Source organism: Lathyrus oleraceus, chromosome 5 (genome assembly GCF_024323335.1).
Source record: "Lathyrus oleraceus cultivar Zhongwan6 chromosome 5, CAAS_Psat_ZW6_1.0, whole genome shotgun sequence".
NCBI lineage: Eukaryota > Viridiplantae > Streptophyta > Magnoliopsida > Fabales > Fabaceae > Lathyrus > Lathyrus oleraceus.
Genome location: NC_066583.1, coordinates 104,645,291 through 104,668,747, shown reverse-complemented (window position 1 = coordinate 104,668,747; position 23,457 = coordinate 104,645,291). Strand labels below are relative to the sequence as shown.

The 23,457-nt window shown below is 36.7% G+C and overlaps 1 protein-coding gene across 1 annotated transcript; it reads right to left on the bottom strand.

The window, feature by feature from the left end:
• Positions 1-4,513: 4,513 nt before the first annotated feature.
• On the bottom strand, positions 4,514-14,556 carry LOC127079027 (uncharacterized). Its single transcript, XM_051019443.1, has 7 exons — positions 14,455-14,556; positions 6,368-6,463; positions 5,950-6,123; positions 5,695-5,847; positions 5,271-5,322; positions 5,132-5,190; positions 4,514-4,753 (listed from the first exon to the last, which is right to left on the bottom strand). The coding sequence occupies exons 1-7, from the start codon at positions 14,554-14,556 to the stop codon at positions 4,529-4,531; spliced, it is 861 nt and encodes a 286-aa protein (XP_050875400.1). The 3' UTR covers positions 4,514-4,528.
• Positions 14,557-23,457: the final 8,901 nt, after the last annotated feature.

The following is a 23,457-nucleotide window of genomic DNA, read 5'->3' as shown; positions in this document are numbered from 1 at the left end:
TGTTTAAGAAGATTCAAACCTCTCTTGAAAGGGTATGCATGTATAGAAGATTCATGTGTTAGTGTTTATACTTTGAGTCTTTGTTTTTATTGTTGTTTGTGCACCACTCTAGCGCTTTGATTCATATCATAAAGCATGTAGTTTAGTTTTTTAAGTTGAGTTGTAATTCAACATTAATATTTTATTTATTGGGTTGGTCATTTAGGATAAGTGATTGAGATAAATTATTTATTAAGTTTGTCACTTGGTATTAGTGATTAAAAGAAAGTGAGAAGGATTCTCATATTTATGGGAAGACCTAAATAGAAAGTCACTAGGATTAGGAAGAGACATTGAACATCATGGGGTTGATGTTCCTATAAGACTAATTGTACTAATTCAAGATAATAAATTTCATTTCTTGGGTAGCGTGACCCCATACGTAGGTGTGGTTTCACATAACTGAATTAACAATTCTATTGTGTTATTTATTTGCTTTCTGCATTTTTCATCTTGCTTGCAAACTGGTTTTTTCTGGTATATAATGTCCCAGACATTGTGTCTAACATCTTCCCCTAGAATTTGTCATCTATCATAAACAAGTTGTACATGTTATCTGAGTCATATGGTCCAACACATGTCTCGGCCTGAATAGAATTATAGGCTCCAATCGATTGGTGAATCAAATCTCTCAGGATTTTACACGTTCATCATCAATGTTGTGATTTTTTTTTGCTTAGAGGGTAAGTTTAGCTTGGATATGATCTTAAAATATGTGCACCAAGCTTCTGCAACCAATTGCCACAATACCAACCGATTGAGCTTTCGTTATTCAACCTCCTTAGTGCATCTAAGGCCTTGTTTTATGTTTGGTTGCCTTTTTTCACCCATGTTAAGCTTGTTTGCACCTCTTTTAAAAAAAAGACTTAGACGTTAATCTTTTTAGTTAGTGAAAAAATATTTTATTAAGATGAGCAAAATTAAATTCACTGTTTTTAAGGATTAATCAGATTTGTCCGATTAATTTACCCTTAAATAGTTTATACCTCTTTTATCAAGAATTCTAGATAAACATTTTCCTTAAAGGGAAACACCTATCATATTATGGTGTGTCCATCTCTAGGCATCATTGGATGCGAGATTTGGTAAAAAATGAGGTGAATCCGTCCATTATAGACTTATTCACTTAACTGATCACTAAGAATCATAAACCACAAAATGTTTTCTTTGATCACTGTGATTGATTTTTCCCATCATCGTTCATCCTTGGATCACAGGCTTTATAAAAATTATATACTTAGAAGTATACTCTTGCTTTGCACAACTCCATTGATAATCGATTAGAACTTTGAGTTGCAAAGCATTCCTGCAAAACACTAAGGTTTCACATTTGGTGCCCACAACTTTTTGGACCCAGGTGCATTAGTTCTAGAAGATCTAAGATTGTTACCTTTAAATATTTTCAATTTATCAAAATAAAAAGGATCTAAATGGCTAACTCTTTTATAGTGTGTGCATTTGTAAACTAGACAATTCTTTTTCTTTTGATATATGCATTTACCATGATTTCTACCTTTTTAAATCCTAATCCATTTGGAATGTGAGAAAAACACAAGGGAGTTGAATTGTGTTGACATTTTCTTTCTCTTTTAAACTCTTGGTCAGATTCTAAAGACAAGGTATAAAATCTGAATCAATCAGAGGTATGCAATAGATAAATTATGCAAGAAATAAGAGAGATACACAAAGTTAGTCTAGTTCCTCTCACAACTTGAGAGTAATCCAGTCCCCTTGTACTTACAAGAGATTTTCACTGTAATCACATAAGATTACAATTTGCTCAAGCACACAAGCAAGAGAATTTCAATGCTCAAACACAAAGTAAGAGACTTCTACGCTCAAACACACAAGCAACATACTTTCAATGCTCAAACACTTAGTAAGAAACTTCTGAATTTAGGAATTAGCCTGTGATTGTAGGTTGTTGTTTTCGTAAAACATAGTAGAATAGGGGTTAGAATGATGAATTAGGTTGAATTTGCAGAGATTGTGATGATATGTAATTGAGTTAAGGTTGTAGGTTGATGGAGGCTCAACTCAATTGATTCAGAGCTTCGATGTGAAACCCTGATCAATGGTGGATTTGGATTTAGATTTAAAGTGATTTTTTGGAGGTTGGGGATGAGGATTGGCCAGAGTTTTAGTAGATAGTTGAAGCTTGTTATTGAAGTTATGGATTAAGGCTTATATAGATGAAAGTGATAAAAATTTAGGAGGGAATGACAATTACAAACAGTTAGGACAGATTGGTTTGTGGTCTTTAGATGGTGATCCTAGGCTTGGGTTTACCAAGGGTGGAAGACCGTTGTTGAATTAGTTAGGTTTGTGTGTTAGTTGGAGTGAAGAAATGTGAGATAATCATGTTTGTTTTTAACTGAAATCAGTGTAAAAATGGAATGAAAGTGTGTTTGTTTGAGTTTAGAAAAAAGTTAGTTAGAATGGCTATCGAAATGGCGCCAAAAACTTGATCGCGTGACTTGGTATGTCTATTAAAATGGCTAATTGTAAGTGCACAGTCGTATCGCATAGTTTTAAAAAGATATCAAACCCAAATGACCAAAAATCAAATTATCGTTATCTAAAGTTACTATGTAAAGCTAAGGCTAATGATTGCTTTGTTTTTCTTAGATTGATTAAGAGAGACGGGGAAATAAAATTTAATCGGAAATAATAATATAATTAAAATATTCAATAAAGAGGCATCAGTATGTAAATTATATCATTCTTCGAGGATTCAGTAAACAATTAACATTAAAATAAGGTAAATCACTTTTCAGTAGAAAATATCAAATTAAAAGACTTTGCCTCACACTCTCGTGTTCTTGGCCCGGGCTATACTCTTAAACCAAAATGTTTTGCTCTCGCTCACCCACCTAAATTAAAAGTAATTTTTGGAAATTGATAAATCCTAATTAATCCTAAAGCGCTCTCTTTATGTTTAGGATTAATGCCTAGAAAGCACTATCCAATTAAAATCTTACACTCTCACTCTGTTGATTTATAACCTTATTGACTTTTAACTCTCGTGCAAAAACCTTTTTAAATTAGAATTGGAAACCAGAGCCAGAAAAATAACTCATAAAAATTATCATTAATTATTACTGAATCCTGTCGGAACGACGATCCTTACATACCGATGTCGGCACGCTTGATCCAAGCAACTTGTAAACGTAAAACAAAGGTGCAATAGCCTCCTGATGTGGAAGAACTATCACTTTTTAGAGTGTTTCTGCTTAAAACTAAAAATCAAATTACACTATGAAAACTTGGATGGATTTTTCTTCTGATTCAGCCTTTTTATATTGGTGAAGTAGGGTTGAACTTCCCTAATATCGTGTGGAAGTGGTGGAGAGGAAATAGGGAGGGTTTTTGACCATGTTCTGTGCAGTTGCTGAAAAATAGCACTGCATGTCCGTGGCGAACGCCACAGGGCCATGGCAAACACCATGGTACTTAAACTCTGAAGTGACGTGGCAAGGGGCATGGTGAACGCCACAGGCCCATGGCGAACGCCACAAGCCCAGAACTTGTATTTTCAACATTTTTTCTTTGTTTCTTCTCTTTTCTTAACTTCTTTCTCACACATGAGTTTTGCATCAACAAATACCTGAAACATGGAACTAACACCGGCATAATACTATAAAACATACACAAAATCATACTAAAATGCATGCGAATCGAGTAAAATAAATGGTATGGTTTCACATTATCAAATGGTTTAGAGGGAAATTTGAAATCAGGGGTAGTTTAGTAATTAAGTTGCACACATGGCAGTGTTAGTTGTAACCAGCTAGGGAGCTTATTAGTTAGTTTGTTAAATTTAGTTAATAGCTTTTTGTAACTAATGGAGGTTACACTACAACAAACAAGACCTTAGACAGCGCTTTTTTTAGCCTTAGACAGCGCTTTAAAGCGCTGTCTAAACCTCCGCTGCTAAAGGTTTAGACAGCGCTTTTTTAAATCTTAAAAGCGCTGTCTAAGCCCCCGCCCTTAGACAGCGCTTTGGCCAAAAGCGCTTTATAAGACCCTCTTATTTTAAATTTTTTAGGTATACCTTAGACAACGCTTTTGAAAAGCGCTGTCTAAGCCCCACCCCCTTAGACAGCGCTTTGGCCAAAAGCGCTTTCTAAGACCCTCCTATTTTAATTTTTTTAGGTATACCTTAGACAGCGCTTTTCAAAAAGCGCTGTCTAAGCCCCCCCTTAGACAGCGCTTTTGCCTAAAGCGCTTTCTAATCCCCCCCTTAGACAGCGCTTTTTACAAAAGCGCTGTCTAAGGTATACAAAAATTTGTAGAGATGACAACAACTGCCTCCATCATCCTTCACATCCCATCTTGTCTCATCCCTGCCCCATAAAAGGACTGGGGAAATGCTAAATCTAACAGAGTGATATGAAATCCCTTGCTTTATAAACCAAAACTCAAGGAAGAAGACAAACACTGATTGTATAAATGATAAACTTACTTGACTGTTAACACTATTATAGAACTACCTACAACTTACAAGTGAAATGCAAGTGCCTAGCATATATAAATATAAATTATTATAAAAGATTGATGCTGACAAACAGTGGGATAAAGACCACACCTCAATTTCAAAATCGCCGGATCCAGCATCACCAGCTCCATCTTGCTGAGGTATATACCCTCCAACATCATATGGTGGAGGCATATTATTGCGTTTACGCTTTCCACCAGGCACTGTGAAGAAATCCTAGAATTTTTTTCAGACATCTATTAATATCCAAATGTCATGACTTTAAGTTCAGACTCAAAAGCAATAAGCCTTCCTCCTTCAGAAGGTGAAGTTGTCTATGTAAACCAAATCATGCAATACTGTTTTACTGAAAATCATGAATAACAACAGCATTCAAATCTAAATCCTTCTTAATGGTTTAGTCTACTGTTTTTGTCTCCTAAATATATTCATCCAGACTTGACTTTCTAGACAAAAATACCCCATTAAATGTGTTGGAACATGAAAGGAGCAAAACTTGCTAGCTTCATAAAACAGCTTAACCATAAGGTCTCATCACATCTTTAATAGAAGTGAACAATAAGTCTTCTGTAAAGCCGTAAATGACTTGCTTACTTGTGTCATAGGCTGATTAGAAGCTCCTCTCTCTGCCTCTTCCCGTCCTTCCACATAAGCTACAGTGTGCAATGCAATCCAACGTTACTACAAATCTGTTTTATTAAACGATGATAACCTGAACTTGAACGAAACTTACCAACATTGACATCAAGTGGAGGCCTCTGATTCATCCAAGGAGAAGGAGGTTGCTGTGAAGAATCATAAGTACAATATCAATGTCCACTTTAAAAAGAAGAACATGATCTAAACAAAAGATTTCAGTAAACGTACAATAGCCAGAGATTAAATCAACTGCACAAATTGAGAATGAGAGTTGAGAAACTAATACAATGGAAAACAGATTTGGATCATCTCCCACAAAATCCCTCTATAACACTATCATTTCTCTCTAACTCTCAATTATTTACTCTCCAAATGACCCCCTCCCTTTTTCCTGACCTTTTTACTCGTGTCACACTCATTTTTGGGATGCATGCATGAGAGGTTCCAGGCTTATGGAAAACATCTAATTTGGCATGTGAAATTTTTCGACAAATCAAACAATAGAAAGTAAACTTTACCATGAATGGACTTGGTCTTCCACCTTTAACATCAGCATTTCCACCGGTTTCATTTCCAGAAGAAGAGTAGTCACTTGGTCCAGTAGGAATGTTATAATTTGGGGTCTCCCCAGCTCCCGGTAAAGGGGTTTGAATTGGAGTTTGCAATGGCGTCTGTACATCCGTGAAAAGCCCACATCAACAATCCAATAACTTGAATTCACAATTCACTAAAAATAAAACACATTCAACTATGACCGTAGTTGTGAAACTCACAGGGGGGAAAAGTATTTCAGCAGTAGGAGTTTCATACTCCTCAGTTCCCTCATACGGCACATTCAGATCATGAACCGGAGTAATGGGACCACCAGGAGTCGGTCTATTAGCACCAGTAGACCTCTCAATAGGACCAAGCACGGCACCAGCTTGAATCATCTTCGTTTCCCAAATCTAAACAAATAATCAAAACCATAAAAACAAACAACTTAATCCCTAAACCCAAACACAAAACAATTCATCAGATCCAAAACCCTAAAATCAATCACCCAACAAAAAAAACAAAATCTCCTCTAAACTAAATCAAATCAGATTCATACATCAAAAACCATGTTAGTTAATCAAATAATTAATTAATTAATTAATTAATTAACTAATTAATTAAAAGAAAGAAGATAAAGAAATGATGAAATTTTACGGCTTGAAGCTCTCTGAGAACTTCATCTCCAGGACCACCACCGTTGGTGACGAACTCATCTCGAACCTTGATATGCACATTCTCAACATTAGTAAACTACCGCAAGATTATAAACATTCTCAACAAGATTATAAACATTCTCAACATTCTCAACAAGATTATACAGTAGAAACGAAGAAATGAAGAAATATTGAAGAACATACCGCAAGAAATGAAGAACAGTAGAAACGAAAAACGAAGTCAACACCCAAATGTCGAGACACGTACGATTCTTCAAACACGTTCAATGATTGAAACCGAAAAATGGAAGTGTATTCGTGTTCGCTGTTATGGTTTTCGCTGATAGGGTTTCAACGTTCGCAGGAGGGAAAACAAAAGAACAGAGAACGAAAATTGAAATGGAGTCTGAAATTTTATTTTAATTAGACCTTAGACAGCGCTTTTATGGAAAGCGCTTTCTAAGGTATGCCTTAGACAGCGCTTTCCAAAAGCGCTTTCTAAACCCCCCCTTAGACAGCGCTTTTGGTTTTAATTTTTTTTTAATTTAAAGACTTTAGACAGCGCTTTATCAAAAGCGCTGACTAAGGTCTATATTTAAAAGCGCTTTCTAAAAGCGCTGTCTAAGGGGGGGTCTTAGACGGCGCTTTTAGAAAGCGCTGTCTAAGACCCCCCCTTAGACAGCGCTTTCATTATTTTTTTGGAACATTTTCCGTGTTTTATTTTAATTTTAACCTTAGACAGCGCTTTCTTTTAAAAGCGCTGTCTAAGATGCGCTGTTAAAAGTCATTTTTGGCGTAGTGTTAGTTAGACAATTGTCGAGTTAGGTTGAGTTGGTTTGTAACTAACTTGAAGTGTAAGTTAGTTGATTGTAAATTGGTTACAGGGTTAGTTTTAGGGTTTGTAACTGACTTAGTCAGTCAATTAGAGTCAATTTAATTTTAGTTACTAGCGTGTTACATGTTAGTTAAGTTGATTTATCATGCTAGTAACTAGTGTTGATGATCTTGTTAGTGACTGAATTTTGATGGTTATACAATAGTTTGAATGGTCATGTATGCCTAGTATGGCGATGTATGTTAACTGTAATTGTACGAACCTATTTATATGTTGCAAGTTTTAATGATACATTACTTTTGAGTTATGGTATGCATACTAAATTTTGTTGTGAGCTATGATTGAATCACGTTGACATAACATGGTAGATGTTTGTAGGCTGGATGCATAAGTTTGGATCATTTAGCATGAGCATGGATGGTTTTGAATGAAATTTTTGGATATATGGAGTTATGGTATTTGAGATATGCCTGTATGCTTGGTTAGGTCTTTGTTTGTACACATGCTGACGTGTTTGAATGAGGTGCCATAACATGTATGTGTTATGAATTTGAATTGTTTTTGAGTTATGTATCTGCAAATGTCATGAGAATGCAACTTGTGTCACTACTTTATGTTGATGTGTATGATAAATCTATGTACATAACATCTTGCTTTGATGGTTAGGTTGTGTATGTTTAAGTTGTCTTTTTGTATTGATGCAATGTGAATGCTTGGTTTGTACGAACATGGATTGATGTGTGTATGGTAATGTATGTGCATATGAACTGAAATTGGATGTCAACTGTCTTGAGCATGTATATTGCATTACTTTGTTTTGGACTTGATATATCCTTGGCTTTCCTTGTGTGTGTTTGGATAGTGAATTGGCTGAAAAATTGATGCACGCTAGGTTGTTATGAACCTAATCCCATAATGATATATTGCATTGGTCTAAATTTCATCTCATGAGCATGCCTTTTTGGCACTATGATGATGATGGATTGCATCTTAACTATGCAGGTTGAGCAGTTGATGTAGCAGGTATAAATTTGGTGGGTTGGACATAAGGTTTATCATACATAGGCATTGTATCCATGGGGGTTGATGCATGAAGTCATGGCAATGTAAGCTTGGTCATGAATTTTGTCTTGGTCATGGCATGGACAAGGTCATGGGAGATTTGGCAAAGTTGAAAAGGAATATGGACATGGAAATGAAGAAATATAGGTTTATGGAGAAGTCTGACTTTGGTCAACTGTTTGACCAAAAGTCAATTGTTGGTCAAACTTAATTTTTGTTTGCATGTAACCTTCATTTTTGAATTTTTGTAGTGTGTTTTTGTACACTTGAATGTACTTTATCTTTGTATAGGTTGCCTTGTATGGATAACTTGATCCTTAAGTAATGAAAAAATTTCCTCCATTATTCAAATTTGAATTTGAAATCCTTTTGAATGCTTTGAACATAAATATCCAACATCCAATTGAAATCTTAATATATTCCAATTAAATAAATCATGAAAAAATTAATATGACTTGGTCAACAAAAACTCAACATTCCATGGTTGACTTTGTTGACTAAAAGTCAACCTTTGTATGAATGTATTCCATTTCTCCTTCTTTTCTTTTCCAAAGATGTACCTAAATGTATCGTTATCCATCTTGAATAAGAAATCCCAGATGAATTAAGTCACAAGTCAATCTCCAAAAATTGAATTTGACCAACCGGTCAACTGTCACACAATAGCCCCTTTTCCAAGCAATAATCCAAATGCTTGTTCCGTAAGTGCACACAACAAGAAACCCTACTCCATAGCAACCTCTGGGATATCTTATTCCATAAGTAACCAATAAATCCTCTGATCAACTTATCCATATCCAAGTGTTAGGACACCCAATGGAAATACAAACAATAAGAATCCTTTGAACCAATAATATCACATGTAGATGCAAGTACATGTGAATGATCCTAAAAGTGAATGATCGGGGTAAATGTATGCACATGAATCAAAATCCAAGAGCCAGATAAAATGAAAATAGGTAGAGAAAATTTTGGGGTATGACTTCTTTTCCCTTTCATCTTTTTGTAATTGTACGAACAGTGGCGCCCCTTAAGGGCGCCTTTTATGGTAATTGCCTTTATTGTTATTATCATTTGTAGTTATTTCTGTAAGATTTATCCTTTGTCCCTTTGTTGAGGGTGTCTATTATCATCACTCTCCTTGTAGTAATTTGATTTCCTTTAAGAATTGCAAGGGGACCCAATGTTTTTTCCACCCCAAGATATGGCAAGGATCCGACCTTTTAATTGCCTCTATGGGAGGAAAGGATCCCACTTAAGGGTTCAACATTTGATCCATCTATAGGAAGAAAGGATCCCACTTAGGGATCCAACATTCTTATTGTCATTGTAGGTGGCAAGGATCTGACATAGGGATCTAGCGTTTTAATCGCCTCTATGGGCTGCAAGGATCCTAGTTAGGGATCCAACATTCTGACCGCCTCTATGGATGGCAAGGATCCCACTTGAAGATCTAAAATTCTTATCACCATTATGTGCGGCAAGGATCTTATTTAGAGATCCAACTTATTGTCGCTACGGGCGGCAAGGATCCCATTTAGAGATCCAACTTATTGTCGCTATGGACGGAAAGGATCCCACTTAGTGATCCAACATTCTTATTGCAACTACAGGAAATAAGGATCTCACATAGGGATCTAACATTCTTATTTCCATTATGGGCGACAAGGATTCCACTTAGAGATCCAACATTCTTGTTGCCATTATGGACGACAAGGATCTCACTTAGGGATCCAACATTCTTATTGCCACTATGGGTGGCAAGGATCTCATATATGGATCTAGCGTTTTTGTCACTTCTATGGGTGGAAAGAACCCCACTTAGGGGTCCAACATCTTGATCGCCTCATAGAGAAATCATCTCTCGAGATTTTAGGTTTTCTACAAAGAAAGGAATATCCAACAAACATGAATTCTCTAAGATAATAAAATGATGTGCCTAATTAAAAACCATCGCCCTATGAAAAGCGCATATGGAAAAGAGTTCACCCCTGAGATAACTTGTTCTTACAATTGGTAGAGATGTAATACTCGCCTATAAAAATCAATGACACATAGCTAAAAAAATGGCAAAGAAAAACTAATAGACGACAACAACAAGGTTGGCTCCAAAGGGAATTCCTTCATGGCCTTCAATCTTTGATATCTTCAGTAGTTAGAGGGGGAGCCTCCTCGCCTTTGTATGTTCCTCCCGACGGCTTTATCCTCGAGCTCACTTTCTTATCTTTTACACCCATAGTGCGGACCATTTTCAGTTTGAGGCTCTCCACATCACATTTTCTGGAAATCTCCTGATCTCCTTGGATAACTCTCACTCACCCAATGGAGAATGGGTACTTCATGCATAAATATAAAATGGACAAGGTGGCGCCCAACTAGTTAAAAGTTGGTCGCCCTATAATTATGTTGTAATAAGAGGGGGCGTCAATAACCAAATACCTAACCTTTATTTCTTTGGCTTGGTCCTGCTCTCTAAATGTGGTATTCAGCGTGATGTATCATTTTACTTATACCTTCTCTTCAGAGAATCCAAACAACAAACTTTTGAAGGGTTTTAAGTCATCTAGGTTGAGGTGAAGTCTTTCAAATGCCTCCTAGTACATAATGTATGTGTAACTTCTTTAGTCTACGAGGACCCTTTTAATCTCTCATTTATCGCATTTGACGATAATAACCATGAGGGTCATCATTGTGAAGGTGGATTCCAGTTGAATCTTTCTCAGAGAAGGTGATTATGGCTTCTAGCGCGTGGCATCACCTTTTCCTTTGATATCGAGGATGTCTTCTATATTCCAGATTTAGTCAGCGTACCTTTTATGAGCATAACTAGTCTCTCACCCCCAACTAATCCTCTTGCTCTTAAGCGTGTGGTGCACAACTTTACTTCCCTCGCCTTGAGATGCTTCTTTTTCTTTGTTAGGGCCTTGGACTTCTAACGTCATCTCACCCTTACGAGTTAGACTTGTACGACCCTTACGAAGAGTCACCCTTTACATTTTTCTTGAGGTGTCCCTCCTGGATTAATATTTCAATTTCTTTATTGAGTTGGTAACAATATTCAGTGTGGTGTCCCTTAAGTCTATGGAACTTTCATTATCTTCCTGTTTTATGACTCATCACATCCGCCTTCGGAGTGGGCGATGTAGGGATGATGTGCACGTGAAGAACCTCGCGCCAGATTTGTTCACGACGTGTGTTCAGGGGTGTGAAGTTATCTACCGCCTTGTTGATCGGAAAAATAACAAATGTACAATTTTGCATTTTGTAGTAATAAATGGGAAAGTTCCTGAATGTCGATCTCAAGGACTGCAAGTTAATATTGAGTTCAAATCATCGTTCAATTAAACAAAAATTAATGTTGGGGTTTTTTAATTCAAAATTATAAAAATAAAGGTAAAGGAAATTAATAGTGTAAAATAAGGATTTGCAAGGAAAGAGGAACAATGCCAGGGAAGGTGTATAATTTGTCCCTGTAACAACTTTGAGTCACTATTGCATCAACAAATATCAATTACTACTAGTTCTCAAGGGTATTTTCTCCCAAGTCCTTGGTGAGAAATTTTTTAATCATTCAACCCTAATTTCTATGTCCATAGGAAATTATCGGTCAAATTAAGCCTTATTATATCAAGAATGCTCTGATTCTTACATGGTATCCCTAGTCCTAGGTGATATCTATTACAGAGTAATCTTATGAAAACATTACCAATGGGGGTCCAGCCTAATTGATAACCATACAACAATCTCGATTGGTTCGAAAGAGAGAGCATTAAACACATCAAAAGATTACCATAAAAATAATATTATCAATGCAATCGTAAACTCAAAGTCATTAAAGATCCAAATCAGGGACACCCCCTAGCATTAGGGGGTTTAACTACTCACATTGTTCAAAACAGATTCAAGCTAAAAAAATACACATTAAAAGTAATTGGATGACTTGGATTTTCAATTGCTTCCGCTCATGAAAATCTTCCGCTCTCTGAATTCCTTGATCTCTGTAATTCTCGATTGTTTGACAATTCTCTATGCTCTCCTTGTTCCAAAGTGTCCTCTTCTCTTGTAGAAAGTCTCCTAAAATAGTGAAAAATCCCTTGACAAAGGTTGGAAATCCCCAAATCGTCCTTGCAGCTCAAGCCCAGGTAAAAAGCCCAAAAATTGGAAGATTTTGCGCCTGGGCTGACACGGCCCGTGTCAGCTCTCTGCCTTGCCAATTCTCTCCTGACACGCCCCAAGTGACCTGACACGGGCCGTGTCAGTTGACACGGGTGGCCATGTCAGGCCATTGTCTTGAACATATTTTATTTTTGCTTTGTCTTCCTCCTGACACAACTCGTGTCAGGTGACACGGGTGACCATGTCAGACACCCTGTGTTGAGAAATCTTCTTTCCTCAAATGTTGGAACTTTCCACTTTCTCGCATTGAGTCTGTTGGATCTTCTACGTGGACCTGGAGGGCATAAATACAAACAACCAAAGCATAAAATCTTGAAAACACAAAATAAAACTAAAAATTGATAAAATGCTTAAATAACTTACTGAAATGAAAACTAACTCAAAAGGTACCATAATACGCATAAATTTTTCCAGAATCCTTGGTTTCTTTTCGAATAAGTAATGAAAACACAGTGAAAATGACAACTGATTACAACCCCAAACTTAGCTCATTGCTTGTCCTCAAGTAATGTTTTACACGACAAAGTGTGTCAATTCCCAAAATTTAATTCTTACCACAATACTACTGAGATCTTTCGCCAACGCCTTCATTCTCCCTTTCATAGTCCCTGCTTTTCCTAATGAGTTTTCCGCTGCACTTCCACCTTGACGTACTGCTTCACCTGTCAACTTATATCAGACTTTCACCAAGTCTCTCCAGGTTAAAGTGTTTACACTCACATTTCAGAATATGCAATATCAACTCTTTTTCAGTTTGTATTGCTCAGTTCTTTTTTTTTCTTTGATTTTCTCTTTTTTTTTTCAACTGAGTGTTTCTTATTCGGTGAGTGCTTTTCTCGTATCATCGAAGATTTTTTTTCGATGGTCGTTTTTCCTAATTTTCCGCACTCACCTTAATTTCAGATACTGATGGGGTTACCCCAAGCTTAGAATTTAACACAGCTTAAAGCCATAACATTGACTCTGAACAGGGTAAGGAAGTGTTTGGGTCGAAGGTTACATTCATGTGGTTATATAAACAAACAAAGGGCACATGCTCAAACGGGGTTAATAAGAGATAATATTAAAGGGATGGCTAGAAAGGCTTAGGGATATTATTTAAACAATGTGCCTCAGTGTGTGTATATATGCAGTGATATTCACGGAGAACCTACGTAAAGTCAGAGTAATAAAGACATACCTGAATATCACTCATGATGACAAATTTGTTTGGATTTTTATGCACTCACCATGTTAGGTAAATCTTGACAGCATCCACAGTATTTCTAGTATGGTGTGGCTTCTTACTCAACTTAGAATGCACAGGGAACCCACGTTAGTCGAGTTTGAGAAGTTGTGTTCGATCTTTTCTTCAGCAGTATCAAATTTTTAAGAAGATCTTTCACAATAAGCAATAGTAAGTGGAGTGATCATTTTATCCACTACCACTAATGGTCATCACCTAATCCAATAATAACACCAAGAACCTGAAATACATGCAGCAAATGATACCCAATAGTAAAAACAAACCAAATGTAAAACAATAAAAAAAAATTGGGAAATAATAAAATAAAACAAAAACATAAAACAAAAAGCATGATAAAACATCCCCCATACTTGAACTAAACATTGACCTCAATGTTTCAGAACAAGATAGGAAGAGGATGACTCACAGTGCCCTACTGAGGAGGCTGGGTCAGAAAATGCAACATCAACTGTCACATCATCAGGTCCATCTCATCCAGCACCGCCCCTTGTCGAGCATGCTTGATGCCTTGTCTTGATTGCTCGATTCTAAGGTCACCAAGCTCGGCTTGTACCTATGTCCACTGGTCATGATTCATGGATGATGACCCAGTGCCCTGATGGAATGGCCCTTGGGGTGGAGGTACAAACGACTCCTGCTGCTGCTCGTCTTCATTCATTTGCTCACCTGCAGCCTATTCACCTACAACCAGATTTTCAGCATCGTAACCTTCCTCTGTATTAGGGCCAACACTCACATACAATCAATTAGCACAATCAGTAATACTTACTCTGTCAGGATTAGGAAGTGAAATGATAAATATTTTACGAATCAGAACATAGTAGTAATCATGTGCAACCAAAATTACACCTTGCTGGATGAGAGCTGCCATATCTATTTTTGTCTTACCTGCCACCGGGGTGTCTTCAAGCAAAACCGCATGATACCAGAAATGTTCAGTAATCTGGGTAATCATTCCCCCAACAGAAATACCCCCGGAATCTGCCCGACCAACTCACCCCAAGTAATCAGCTGTAAAGGTAGCAATATTGATAGCCTGATTTTGTGTCATCCAGTACATGAAGAACAACTCCTGCTGAGTTTTCACGCCCGTGCTATCACCCCATCCAAACAAAGTGTACGCCAGACCTTTTTGGGCATAGCGGAAGCACGGGTTCTGGATGCCAAAGGCTTTTGCACCTTTTGAGGGGTAATCAGTCCTCCCAATAATGGCAGTCCAGAAATCTTTTGGAGAAAACCCATCAGGGACCGCACTCGATCCATACAGTGGGAGTCGAAGAATATCTGCCAACTCCTCAATAGAAAGCTCATGATAATTATTAAAAAGGCGGAATCGGAGATTACCATAGTAGTACCTCGCCGTGTTAATCCACCGCTTCTCCAATTGGAATTCTAGTGTGCTCAAAAACTCGAGCGTGATGCGCTCATATGTTGGCGCTTCGAGGCTCATGAATTCCAACATACCCAACACATGGAACATCCTATCAACTTCAATTTTTAGGCCTAAATCATGAAGGGTTTGCTCACACATATATCTGATGGGTGTGAGCTTCCACTTTCTATGAACTGAGTATCGTTGCTCCTGCTCCAGATTGTCGAAGACAATATTGTGTGGGTTCGGATTTCAGATGCTCCTTTTCCGTGACCTCGAGGTCTCAGCCATTTGTTGCTTCCCTTGCACAATCCTTCTTGGGGATATTTTCGTACCTGCAAAAATGATGAGAAATTCGAAATAGGAATTAGAGAAAATAGACACCGTGGTTGGGATGAGGGTAAAAAATGGAAAAGGATTCATGAAGGGAGTTTGTGATTTGGGTTTGTTGTGGTGGTGAAGGTGGAAGCTTTATGGTGTGGTTTTAATGGAAGGTGAGGGTTTTTTGAGAGAGAGAAGGTGGAGAATATGAGATTTGTGAGAGATAATGAGTGGAGAGTTAAGGAAATCAAAATTTTGGGAAGGATAAAGTGGGTGTAATGAATGGTTAGTGGGTATTAATGAGGGGTGGGGCCCACACAAAATCCAAAAATTTCAAAAAAAAATCAAATCCGCAGGCCTGACACGGGTCGTGTTAGGCTCCTGTCTCTTCAACTCTTATGGGCGTGGTCTTCAGTATTCCTGACACGGGCGGCCGTGTCAGGCTTCTACCAAGGTGCAATTTCCTCATATCTTTAGTGCTCTTGACACGGGTCGTGTCAGCTGACATGGGCGGCCGTGTCAGGCTGCTGTTATGCTCAATTTTTAGAGTTTTTCCATGGTCCTGACACGGGCGACCGTGTCAGGCTGCTGGTTGCTCATCAAAGATTTTCCTTTTTCTTATTCTCAGATATGGTCCTTCCTTCCGATACCACTTCCGTATTTATGTGAGTACCTTCGCCCTTTTATGCAAGGCACTGTGCAAACCTAAAATAACAAACAAACACAAATAATAATTAGAAATAAAAACAAGTGGGTTGCCTCCCACGAAGCGTTTCGTTCAACGTCGCATGGATCAACGGTTTACCATATTATCCGTGTGGATAAAGATTCTTTACCATGCAAGTTCCTCGTCCTTGAGGATAAGGCTTCTGCTTATTTCCTTGTGCGTTTGGACTGGAAATAGGAGTTGGAGTTGCTAATGGAGGTGGGGATACTTGAGAAGGCCTTCTTGTATCTTTTTTTGATGTTGGTGCATTACTTTTCCTTCTCACCTATGTCTTGATTAAGCCTACTTGATAGTGATGTTCTTTTTCTACCTCTTGCTCCTGGTCTTCAATAGCATTCAATGTTATTTCTTTATCGTAAACTTTTAAGGTTAACGTGCCCTAGTCCATGTCGAGATTGCATCGACTTGTCTGCATGAAAGGTCGACCCAAAATGATGGGTGTCTCTTCATCTTCAGGTATGTCTAGGATCACAAAATCAACAGGAAAATCCAAGTCCTCTATTGTCACTAGTACGTCTTCTGCTATACCATATGCATCCTTTCTCGAGTGATCTACAAACTTCAGATTTGTCTTTGTATCATTGACATTTTCAATACTCAACTTGTGATAGTTTGATAATGGCATCAGACTCACACTAGATATAAAGTCAATTAGTACCTTTTTGAAAGTTCTTTCTTTAATTGTGCATGATATTGTTACCATTCCAGGATCCTTCTATTTGTTTGGAATCTTCTGCTCCAGTGAATTTGCACTCCACTTTTCCTTCAAGGCTACCGGTTCTTCTGCTGTTGGTTTCTTTTCGGCCATTACCTCTTCCATGAATTTTTTGTACATGGGAATTCTCTTAAGTGATTCAAACAAAGACATATGACCCTCTATCTTTTTTAACATTGTCGTGAATTTCTCAAAGTCTGACCCGCTTGGATCCTTATTTTTCACTCTCTGAGGGTAGGGTAACTTAATCACTGGTTTAGTATCCTTTTTATTTTTCTCTTCAGTTGGCTTGCCAGGTGGTATGACTTTTTCATCTTTAGCGACCCTCTCCCTTTTCGTCGTGACAGTATTAACATTCTCATGATTTCTTGGATTTTGGAATGTTTCACTTGGTAAGGAACCTGGTGTTCGAGAGTTTGCTATTTGTTGTGCTATCTGACCCAACTGAACTTCAAGATTTTTATATAGGTGGTAGTGTTTTTATAATTGTTTCTCGTCTCTTCTTGGAATTGCACATTGTGAGTGGTCATGTTTTCAATGACAGTCTCCCAGTCTGTTTTCTTTGGAGCCTGCTGCTGCTGTTGTTGTTGATATTGAGTCTGATATTGACCTTGACCCTGTTGTGAAACATTCCCTCTCTGATCTTTCCAGGAGAAGTTTGGATGATTCTTCCAACCTGGATTATATGTGTTGGAGTAGGGGTTATTCTGCTTCAAAAATTTTATCTCTTCAATTTGTTGAGGGGTGGCGAAGCAATACACAGTGTGGTGCGGTCCATTACAGATATCACAAGTGATGGTCTGAGCAAGTTGAACTTGAGCTACCTGTTGGGTACCTATGTCCATAGCTTTCAATTTCTTTTCCACTTCAGCAGCTACTGTATCTTCCAACCGGGTTTTATTAGTTTCCAACTTCAGATCAATCACTCTATCAGGTTTACTAGTACACCTATCATACAATTCCAGATGCTCATTAGCAGCTATCGCTTCAATAATCTTTTTAATACCGATGGCTGTTGAGAAATTTGTTGAGCCACCAACTACTGTATCAATCAACTATTTTGTCTTTATTTTCATCCCGTTAACAAACATCTGCATCTGTTCAGTCTGATCCATATTATGAGTTGGGCAAGCTACTAAGTCCCTTTTGAATCTCTTATAGGCATCTCCAAAGACTCACCATCCTTATGTTTGAAGTTCAAGATTTCATACCTTTTTCTCAGAAATACCGATGCTGGAAAATAGTCATTTAAGAATGCAGTTTCCATCTCTTCCCATGATGTAATACTGTTTGCTGGGAGCTAATATAACCATTCTTCTGCCTCTTCAGCTAAAGCGAACGGGAACATTCGTAACTTCTTTGCTTCGTCAGTATGACCATCAATTTTCAAAGTAGTACTCATGGTTAGGAATCTCTGCAAGTGTTTGTTTGCATCCTTATTTACCTTTCCGGTGAAAGATTTTAGTTCAAGTTGATTGATTGTGCTAGGATGCAGCTGAAAATTAGTTACATTCACTGGTTGGTTGACAATGGTCAATCTACCACCCGACGCATTTGCACCTCCATAGTCATCTAAGAATCTTTCCGGAGGTGGAGAAGGTGGAAATGGAGAAATTTCAACCATAGTTTCTTTTTATGAATCTAAATGATTAGAGGGAACTTCTTCTTTGGAATTCAATATAGCGTTTATGCGTCTCCGGTGAAGGGTTCTCTCGATTTCTGCGTCAAAAAGAAATTAAGTTGAGGGCTCTCATCGCATACATAGATTAGTGAATGAAATTATATAAATGACAGAAAAATAATTTTATCGTAGAGCAACACAATTTTAATTGAACTAAAATTAAACTCTACATTTTGGCAGTCTCCGACAACGGTGCCAAAAACTTGATTGGAAAAATAACAAGTGTACTATTTTGCCCTTTATAGTAATAAAGGGGAAATTTCCCGAATGTCGATCTCAAGGACTATAAGTTAATATCGAGTTCAAATCATCGTTCAATTGAACAAAAACTAATGTTGGGGTTTTTAAATTCAAAATTATAAAAATAAAGGTAAAGGAAATTAATACTGTAAAATAAGGGTTTGCAAGGGAAGAGGAACAATGTCAGGGAAGGTGTACAATTTGTCCCTGTAACAACTCTGAGTCACTATTGCATAAACAAATATCAATTACTACCAATTCTCAAGAGTATTTTCTACCAAGTCCTTGGTGAGAAAATCTTTAATCATTCAACTCTAACTTCTGTAAGTTGAGTATGTGCCTAAGATGGGGGGGGGGGGGGGGGAATTAAGTTCTTTTGAATTTTTTTTCCGATTTTATGAAAACTTTGTTCTTTCTTTTCTGTTTAGGTTAAGCAATGAAAAGGTAAAGTTCAGAAAGTAAAGAACACGGAGAGATATCCTGGTTCCCCTCACAGATCGAGAGTACTCCAGTCCCCTTTCAATATGAAAGAGATTTTACTATTGTTAGGACTTTTACAAGACTCTTCCTAGTCTTTTTATATAGACACTAACAATCACACCAAGAACAATGCTCTTGGATTTTTACTAAGTTCAAAAAGAGAACAATCCTCCCTTTTAATGAACCTCTTGTTTCCAACAATCCTGGACAACAATGACAAAGCAACAATATGAGAGTTTTAGAAGTTTTTGACAAATGGAATAATCTATCAATCTGTTGATTGATCTTCTCCTTTAAAGTAATCAAACTTCTTTATGACAAACAAGTGCTCTAATGATGATATGGATGAAACTATATGAATGTGTATAAAAATTCTGTAAAAAGTTTCACCAGAAAATTTGATCAAGAACACTTGAAATAATTTTGAAAAGATGAATGAAGAAGATTGTTTGAAAATATTTGTGAGAAAGGAGGTGTGTTTAAAATCTGCAGAAATGTGTTATATATAACCCTTAGACACCTTTCTAAATGGTTATGATACATGAAAGAATGTCATGCTTCAAAAAAACACTTCAGAGAAAATTTTCATGAAAGAATGCAATGTTTTCTGCCACTGGTTCAGTGGTAATCGATTACCCAATATGGTGTAATCGGTTACACTTGAGCCAATGTTACAAAATTTGAAAAAATGCACTTTGTAATCGATTACCAAAAGGGTGTAATCGATTACATGATGTAAAAATTGCCTTACAGGACAACACGCATAGCTGGTAATCGATTACCTTAATGTTGGTAACCGATTACCACACAGGCAGAAGGAAGAATGCATTTTGAAATTAAAATGATTGCCAAATGAGAGAGGTTTAAGAGACCTAAGCAGCCAACACATGTATGGATGATAAAATCTAGAGCACTTGACTTATCATAGAGAGAATGAGAACTTAATACCTTAACATTTTGATTGAATCAATAGAAATCTTCAAGACTTTGAAATGCTTTTAAAAGAGACGCTTGTGCTTGAGTCTTGAGACATTCTTTTTGCAATGCATACACAATTTCTATGTCCATAGGAAATTATCGGCGAATTTAAGCCTTATTATATCAAGAATGGTATGATTCATATAGGGTATCCCTAGTCCTAGGTGATATCTATTGCAGAGTAATCTTATGAAAACCTTACTAATGGCGGTCCAACCTAATTGATAACCATACAACAATCTTGATTGGTCCAAAAGATAAAGCATTAAACACATCAAAAGATTACCGTAAAAATAATATTATCAATGCAATCTTAAACTCAAAGTCATTACAGATCTAAATCAGGGACACCCCCTAGCATTGGGGGATTTAACTACTCATATTATTCAAAACAAATTCAAGATAAAAAAAATACACATTACAAGTTGATCAGTGCATTTTGATGCACATTCTTCTATAATTGAACTTGGGCATTTATCTAGTTTATTTTGCTTATTTTACTATTTTATTATATTTTTAGATTTAAGTTCATGGTTGCCTTTAATCTATTTTCGTTTGATATTTTCAGTTTTAGCGGTTATTTGATACTTGTCCACTGTTCAAATCATAATTTGAGCTACAAGATGCCGTTTTGCAAGTTCTGACATGCGTTGGAAAGCTAAGAGAAAGAACTACAACTTTTATGTTGAAGCCAAAAGCTTATTAGGAATGAAGAATGGTCTAATAATTCGTTGAAGTTTCGTACTTTAGGAAATATTTTCTTTTGGGCCATTTGTTGGGCCGAATTTAGGTTTTCCGACCCAGTTTGAATTATTAGTGAAACCCTTATTCTGTTTAAAAGGGCAACCGCAGTACTATAGAAAATACACATTATTCACGATAACTTTTTGCTTTTGTGCGATCATGAAGAGGAACTAATCTCATAGAGTCAATCTGCTGTAACCGAATTTCCAAGGCTTTGAGGTTTTTATTCTATCAATTTAATTTCGTTCTCTTTCAATTCTATTCTATGAAATTTCGTTTGCTTAATCTGTATTTTATGGAATGGTTTTGATTAAATTCGTATGATTGCATTCGTAACTATTAATCGTCGTTTTTGTCGCTTCGTCGTTAAATTGCGTTTGTAAATCGTGTTTGCTTAATTCACGATTGTATTTATCCGTTTGCTTAATTCGGAATATAGGAATATAAATCTGTCATATATCTATTGCGCTTGTCAATCGAATTTGAATCGAATAGAGATCGAAGCCGCTTAGGGAATTGGTTGGTAAAAAACAATGATTAGCCGGAAACCGAAAACAGTAGATTGACTTATTTTATAATCGCTTATTTTAATCACTTTTTTTGCTTTGTTTTCTAAATCGACCACTAAAACATAACCCCCCTTAAATCGATTTCATTAGGTTAAGAATAATACACGAATCCTTGCGATACGATACTCGAGGTGTCGCTTCCCGTTTACTATATTTTATTACTCGTTTTTTACCCGTGTGCGACAGCGGATCAAATTGGCGCCGTTGCCGGGGACTCTTGTAGATCTTAACCATCATTATAGTCTAATCATTATTATAGGTTTAGGTGTTATGTTTTAGCTTTTTTTTTGCCCTAACTTTTTTGCGTACGGGTCTTTTTGCAGTTTAGGAAAAAAATATTCTGTTTTTAAGAAAATCGTCTCAGATTATTCCAATTATTTGTCGATTTATTAGGAAAAAATCAAGGATCTAAAGCCTCTATTTAGGGACTAAATAGTGGACGTCACCCTAAAAAATCGAAATTCCCTATTTTTCTATTTTTTATGATTTATTTTCTGTTTTGGTAGTTTTCGAAAATTCCGCAAAAATTCTCAAAATTCTTAATTGACGTTATTAGATTAATTTTCGTGTTTTTGTATTTTTTATATTTTATTTTAGTCGTTTTTTTGTATTTCAATTGTTTTTACTTAATAGGAAAATTGTCGGTATTTTTCTATTTGTTGCTGCATTGCTGAATTAGTTGTGTTTTCTCATTGTTTGTTGATTTTTTTCTTTTCTATTGAGTTTAACATGGTTGACCAAAGAACCCTCAGAGAGCTTGTTGCCCCTGATGTTAATTATAATGCTTTATATATTGAATTTCCTGTTGCTGTTGTACCTTTCGAATTGAAATATGGTTTAATACACTTGTTGCCAAGATTTAATGGTTTTGCAGGTGAGGATCCGCATAGGCATCTAAAAGAATTTCATATTGTGTGTTCTACATCATTGAGGCCTCAAGGAATTACTGAAGATCATGTTAATCTTAGAGCATTTCCATTCTCACTACAAGGTGCTGCAAAAGATTGATTATATTATCTTGAGCCAAATTCTATTACAAGTTGGAATAATATGAAGAAAATCTTCTTAGAAAGATTTTTCCATACTTCAAGAGCTTCTTCAATCAGAAAAGAAATATGTGGTATTAGACAGATTGACATGGAATCATTGGTTGAATATTGGGAGAGATTCAAGCAGTTAGTGTCGAGTTGTCCTCACCACCAGATTTCTGAACAATTACTAATACAATACTTTTATGAGGGATTGCTACTAATGGAAAGAAACATTTTAGATGCTGCTAGTGGTGGAGCACTTGTTGATAAGACTCCAGTTGCTGTCAAATCCTTGATTGAGAAGATGTCACTTAACTCCCAACAGTTCACAACAAGGGATAATTTTGAGGTCCAAGCAAAAGGTGTGAATGAGATTCAGGTTTCTTCTTTCAATAAAGCTCTAGAAACCAGAATTGATGAACTTACCTCTTTAGTGAAACAATTGATGTTACCCCTTCCACCACCACCACCATATAACCCTCCACAAGTAACCACCTATTCACCTTTTGAACCTTCACTAGAGGAACTTGTCAAGCAAATGGTTGTAAACGGTCTCCAATTTCAGTAGCAAACAGATTATAGTATTCAGACTTTGCAAACACAAATTGGATAACTTGCCACTTCAATGAGTGTCATGCGACAAGCTCAAGGATCAAACCAACTACATGCCCAAACAGTAGTTAATCTAAAAGGCTCTAATGTGGGTGCAATTTCCTTGAGATCCGAAAAAGTTACAAAATCAGCCCTAGAAAAAAATAAAAACATTGTTAGTGTAACACCTGAAAATAAACATGAACCTTCTATTGTTGTTGAGGTTGAAAAAAAGTATGTATCACCAATCCCTTTCCCACAAGGAGTACTGAAAAATAAGAAGATTGATGAGGAAAAGCATTTTGTTTTTCAAATAGAGTTGG